Source organism: Cibotium barometz, chromosome 11 (genome assembly GCF_041138505.1).
Source record: "Cibotium barometz isolate CiBa-2024 chromosome 11, ASM4113850v1, whole genome shotgun sequence".
Lineage (NCBI taxonomy): Eukaryota > Viridiplantae > Streptophyta > Polypodiopsida > Cyatheales > Cibotiaceae > Cibotium > Cibotium barometz.
The window spans coordinates 32,899,753-32,905,592 of NC_141056.1; the positions used below are offsets into that span (position 1 = coordinate 32,899,753).

General features: G+C 40.9%; 1 protein-coding gene across 1 annotated transcript; it reads right to left on the reverse strand.

Annotated features, from left to right (window-relative positions):
* Window positions 1-585: 585 nt before the first annotated feature.
* LOC147634075 (pentatricopeptide repeat-containing protein At4g13650-like) lies at window positions 586-4,394 on the reverse strand. Its single transcript, XM_086805181.1, has 2 exons — window positions 4,139-4,394; window positions 586-4,048 (listed from the first exon to the last, which is right to left on the reverse strand). Exon 2 carries the CDS (start codon window positions 3,455-3,457, stop codon window positions 1,034-1,036), a length of 2,424 nt encoding a protein of 807 aa, XP_086661307.1. The 5' UTR covers window positions 3,458-4,048; window positions 4,139-4,394; the 3' UTR covers window positions 586-1,033.
* Window positions 4,395-5,840: the final 1,446 nt, after the last annotated feature.

Genomic DNA, 5,840 nt, shown 5'->3' on the forward strand with positions numbered 1-5,840 from the left:
ATGTGTCATGCATCTTGTCAACTTTCATGTTCATGTGCAAATTTATTTCTCGATAAGCTATGGTGTTTTGAGAGAGGTAGGGTGAGCTTTGTCCATTAGAATTTGTGCATGAGGACCACAACCCTCCCGTAACAAAATTTCATCAAACATGTTCATATTGTGCCCAATATATATCCCAACCATTCGCACGTGTCTCTACGCTTCTCGGTACCTATTGGCTTGCCAAAATTGCTCCAATCTTCCATATGCCTCTTGCAAGAAATAATCATGTCTGTGGCACCAAATTAAGTTGTGCACTTCTGACACTTGTTGTGCTCTAGTAAGGACCATCGGAAAGGACAGTCGAGGTGGAGTGTCCACAAGGAAGTTGTATCAAGTAAAGTTTTGTGGTGGAGCATATACTTATATCAAAGAATAAGATCCCAACATCCAGGAGCCCTCAAGCTCTAGCTTAGTTCAGCTCTTACCTTTTCCCTTGTTGCCCATGTGGTCAGGTTAGAGATGTTGATATCTATGCAAACTTGTTTTGGTCAATTAAATGGATGTAGTTGAAGGTCCTGATAGAGAAGGCCACATGCAAATTGATGTCAAAAATCTTGCATAAAGGGTAAGGGACTCTGGTTAGGCAACTGAAGTTGTCAGGAGCTGTAGGTGCATTACTAAAAATAACTTAATTGAGGAGCTGTAGGTGCAAGTGGGTGCCCAGTTGAGCAGAGTTATGTGGGTGTGGATCTAGTCTAGTCCAACAACATCCCACTGGATGCTGGGCATGGCCCATCCATGCCGTTCAAGTCAGTGAAGTCTTCTGGATGTTACATGTTTCTGATGATGCCATCTGGTGTTGCGTCAAGAAACAGCATCCACAATCATCGAGAATTCGCAGCCCTCCTTGGAGCAGATTTAACCTGCTAGCATCCCTATTAGCAACTTGGGCCCACTTATCTGACCAGTTCAGCAATAGTAGCCACCTCATTACTTTTGTGACAGAAAGATCATCACTCAAATTCCTTCATGAAATACACCTGCCTTGACTTCACCCTGCAGCATATATGTTTGAAAGCACTATAAACACTGCCGTATTTTCTGGTTCTAGCTGAAGAATTCGCTCCGCTGCATATTCCGCTAGGTCCACAAAACCATGCAGTTTGCAGGCACCAAGCAAGGCACCCCACACGGTTGCACTAGGCTGGAACGGCATTCTTTGTATGAAATACACTGCCTCATTCAAATTCCCTGTACGGCCAAGGAGGTCAACCATACATGCATAATGTTCCACCATGGGTGTGATAATATGCTCTTGAAGCATGTAGTTGAAGAAACAAAACCCTTCATCAACTAAGCCTGAACGACCGCATGCAGATAAAATACAAAGAAAAGTTATGTGGTTTAGCCTCACCCCTTCCTCTTCCATGTGGCTAACAAGCAGGAGAAGCTCTTTTCCTTGCCCATGTTGAGCACAGCCTGATACCATTGTATTCCATGAGACAATATCTCGATTGAAAAGCCTGTCTAAAACACATTGTGCCTCCTTTAAGGTGCCACATTTAGCATACATGTCGATAAGGGCATTCCCTACAAAGGCATCCACCATAATTCCACTTTTCACGATGTAAGTATGGATCAGCCTGCCTTGTTCAAGGGCTGCAATATTGGCACATGCATTATTGACAATCACAAAGGTAACCGCATCTGGCTTAACATCTTCTCGTATCATTTCTTCAAATATCCAAAAAGCCTTTTCACAAAGCTCGAGCGTGGCATATCCTGCTATTATTGCAGTCCATGATACAAGATCACGTTGATCCATGTTGTCAAACACTCGGCATGCATCATCTATGCATCCGAACTTGGCATACATATTAACAAGGGCATTTTCAAGAAGAGTGTTTAATCTAAATCCTTTCTCCAATATGTGGGAATGAACTAGTTGGCCTTTCTCGAGGCTCCCTAAACTGATGCATGCATCAAGAATGCTCACAAATGTAACCTCATTGGGGCTAGCTCCCTTCAGTTCCATTTGACAAAATAGTCTCAGAGCCTCCTCTGCATGGCCTTGCTTACCATATCCAGCAATCATAACTGTCCACAAGACTACATTCTGCTTAGATGCCCTATCAAACAGTTCCTTTGCCTCCTCCAATTCTCCACATTTGGCATACATGTCCACAAGGGCACTGCATATGACTACATTTGACTCAACCCAAGTTTTGTTAACACAAGCATGTACTTGCTTTGCTTGTTTGAGATTTCCTAGATTGGCACATGCATGAAGGACACTCAAAAAAGTAATCTCGTTTGGATTCAGACCTTCTTCTGTCATCCGCCTAAAAAATATCAAAACCTCCTCAGCATGCCCATTTCTTGCATGCCCACCGATGATTGCATTCCAAGAGATTTCATCTTTTACAACTATTGATTCAAAGGATTCCCTTGCATCTTTTATGCTTTTACATTTGCAGTACATGTCAATTAGGGTGTTTTTCACAGTTTGATTTAGCGTGATCCTGTATTTCCTTAGCTGGGAATGTAGTTGCTTACCAAGCTCCAGGTCTCGTAGAATAGCACATGCATTCATCAGGCTCAAAAAAGTGATCTCATTTGGCTTCAAACCCTCCAATACCATTTTCCTGAAAAAACTAAAAGCTTTCCCAGCACAAGCATGCTTGGTCCATCCACCAATCATTGTATTCCATGACACCACATCCCGTTCACTCATGGTATCAAAAACTTGGCATGCATCATGGATACTTCCACACTTAATATACATATCAATGAGGGCATTATTCATGAATACGTTCGGCTTGATCTCAATTTTGATAATATACGCATGGATCTGTTTGCCTTTTTCCAAGTCTAAGAGGCTTGCAGAGGCTGTGAGAATGCCAACGAAAGTTACTTCATTTGGCTCAACACCTCTCTTCTCCATCTGATTGAAAAGCTTAAAAGCCTCTTCAGCAGGATTACCTTTTCCATATGCTAGAATCATAATGTTCCAGGCTAGCAAATCTCGTTCCAATAGCTTATCGAACACTTGACGGGCCGCTTCCAAGCTCCCACATCTTGTATACATATTGACCAAAGTGGTCCCAAGGAAAACATCGGGTTCTATTCCACTGTTTGTGATGTGGGCGTGAATCAGCTTTCCCTCTGCCAGGGCTTTCCTTTTTGTGCATCCCTGCAGTAGGCGGGTGTAGGTAGACAAGATTTCTTGAATGCATTGTATGTCTGTATGCTTTAACACAGGCAACTCCTTGAACAAGCTTGAGTCAGAAAATGCCATAACATTGCTACACATACACAATGTTCTTTTGTCTGCGATTTGCCATGCTTCATAAGCATATACATGGATGGCTCCTCTGCCACAAATCCAATGCTTGACAAAGAAGTTGAGTACAAACTGATGTCTCAATGCCTTACAAATCGATGTTCCATTTAAAAAAACTCCTTGATTTATCATAAGCACAAAATTGAAAGCATAAGAGAAACTGCAGATCCCTCACCTGAGAGGAAACTTAGGAACCCTCACACAATGGAATGTGCATTATGTGATGCTGAGAAGCGAGCTTGCCATGTTATCTCCCACATGGTCCAACATGTGTATCCTCATCCTAACATGATACTGCATCATCTTTCTCATGTGTACCTTGTGTATTCGCATTCTAACATGATACTGCGCGTGTAAGATCATCTTCTTCTTGTTTAAAACAAGTCCATACCTGTCTTGGTGTGGTCCAGCATTTGTATCTTCATTTTTGCCATGTGTACATATTTCATCGTCTCTCTCTAGGGTTAGACATATTAATCCTTTTATGATTATGGAACAGTATGATCATCTTTCTCATGTGCACAACGTGTACCCTCATCTACAACGTATGAATAATCATCTTTGTCATGTGTACAGAATGTGAATCCTCATCTTGGCATGGCAGCACATGTGTATCATCATCTACCTCAGTTTGGCATAGTTCAACGTGTGTATGATGATCTTTCACATGTATATAGATAAGTGATACATCGTGTGCATCATCACCTCTCCCTGCTTGGACCACTGCGACATGAAAAATAATGTGATGAACAGGGAAAAAATTGAAGATTACAAATGAGTGATAACTTAGTTTTCTGATGGAGTCAAATATACCTTGGCTAAACGTTGTACTGTCAACATTCCGCCCGCACATAAGGAATCACGGGAAGCAGCACAAGCAACTTTGAAAAGAGTTCAGAACTGGTTCTTATTGAGCCTTGAGATGCTCCTAGCACAGTTCATCTGCCCTTGGTCCAAAAATCGGTCAGTTGATTTTTGAAAGTTATAAGTTATTATCAATAGGACATTTATATTGATGTATTATTGTATAGACTTGGGTGTCTCTTTGCGTGTGAGGGAGGGTGAGTGAGTGAGTGTGTGTGTGTGTGTGTGTGAGAGAGAGAGAGAGAGAGAGAGAGAGAGAGAGAGAGAGAACCTAAGTGTACACAAGCGTTACAGGTGTTGGTGAGAAAAAGAGAAAGAGTGAGAAAGAGAACCTAAGTGTTACATGTGTTGCGGATGTAAGTTTATGTGATTGGTTCACATATAGTGGCATTATAACAAATTTACAATACCGCAAGCAGTGGACTATCATAGTTTGCAGGTTATTGTAAGTGAAGAAGTTTTGCTCTACAAGTAACTTTGATGTCTAATAGAGAGATTATAAGCAAGAAACTAGACAATAAATTTCCAAGCATGGAAAAATTGTTCAAAACTTCTGTCTCTAATTAAAGTTTGCATTGAGTCCACTGCCCATTGTGCTTTTTGAGTCTATGATTCAGAATGACCAACTTCCTTGGAAAAAGGATAGGGAGTTCATCACATGTGGCTCCTTTTCACATCACAGGTGATGAAAAGGAGCCAGAGACAAATGAAAAGGAGCCAGAGGGAAATGAAGAAATTTGACCAATAATTGCAGGTTCAAGGTACTATGTTACATTCACTCACGCGATCACACTAGGAAAGTGTGGGTTTAGTTGATGAAGAAGAAAAGTGAGATGTTTGCTCACTTTCAGAGATTTAAAGCCTTGGTCGAGAAGGAAAAAGGCATGTAGATCAAATGCCCAAGATTAGATAGTGGGAGAGAACATTTTTCCAATGAGTTCAATGATTTCTTGAGAAAGCAGAAAATCAAGAGATAGTTTACATGTAGGTACACTCTACAACAGAATGGTGTTATTGTTGTAGACAAGAAAAATAGGCACATTGCAGAAGTGTATATGCCTCGATGTCTGAAAAGAATATACGAGATTATTAAAGCAATAGCAACTGCTATTTTTATAATGAATAGGACCCCCACTACAATTGTTCATGGCATGATTCCTAAACATATGTTTATAAGCATAAAACTAGATGTCTCTCACTTAAAAGTGTTTGGATGTATTATAGATGTGCATGTTCTTGATGAAGTGAGAACCAAGTTGGATCCAAAGGTAGAGAAATGCATCTTCATTGGTTATGCTTTGGAGCAGAAAGGTTATATACATTACAACACTACCACTCATGAGATATGAGATATTGTCTTTGCTTTGATGAGATAAGTAGCTAGTATGCACCAGTGAAGGTAACGAAAAACATAGATGTAAGAAGCAATGATATTACCCCACATGTAGAGCAGTAGTCCCACAAGTGCTTAGTGGACCTGGGGAATCATCTGATAGCAATGGATCTAGTGTTAGTCCATGGTCAAGCAGGTTGAGGACACATGTAGGTACACATGTATCACGCAAAGGGAAGAAAAAGGAAGATCAATCTTTTATGCCAGAGCTGTTAGCAAGTTACTCATATGTGGATGGTGAATTTAGTGGCTTTGAGC

Coding starts and splice junctions, on each gene's coding strand:
- LOC147634075 (XM_086805181.1), bottom strand. CDS start 3,457: ATGATAAATCAAGGAGTTTTTTTAAATGGAACATCGATTTGTAAGGCA.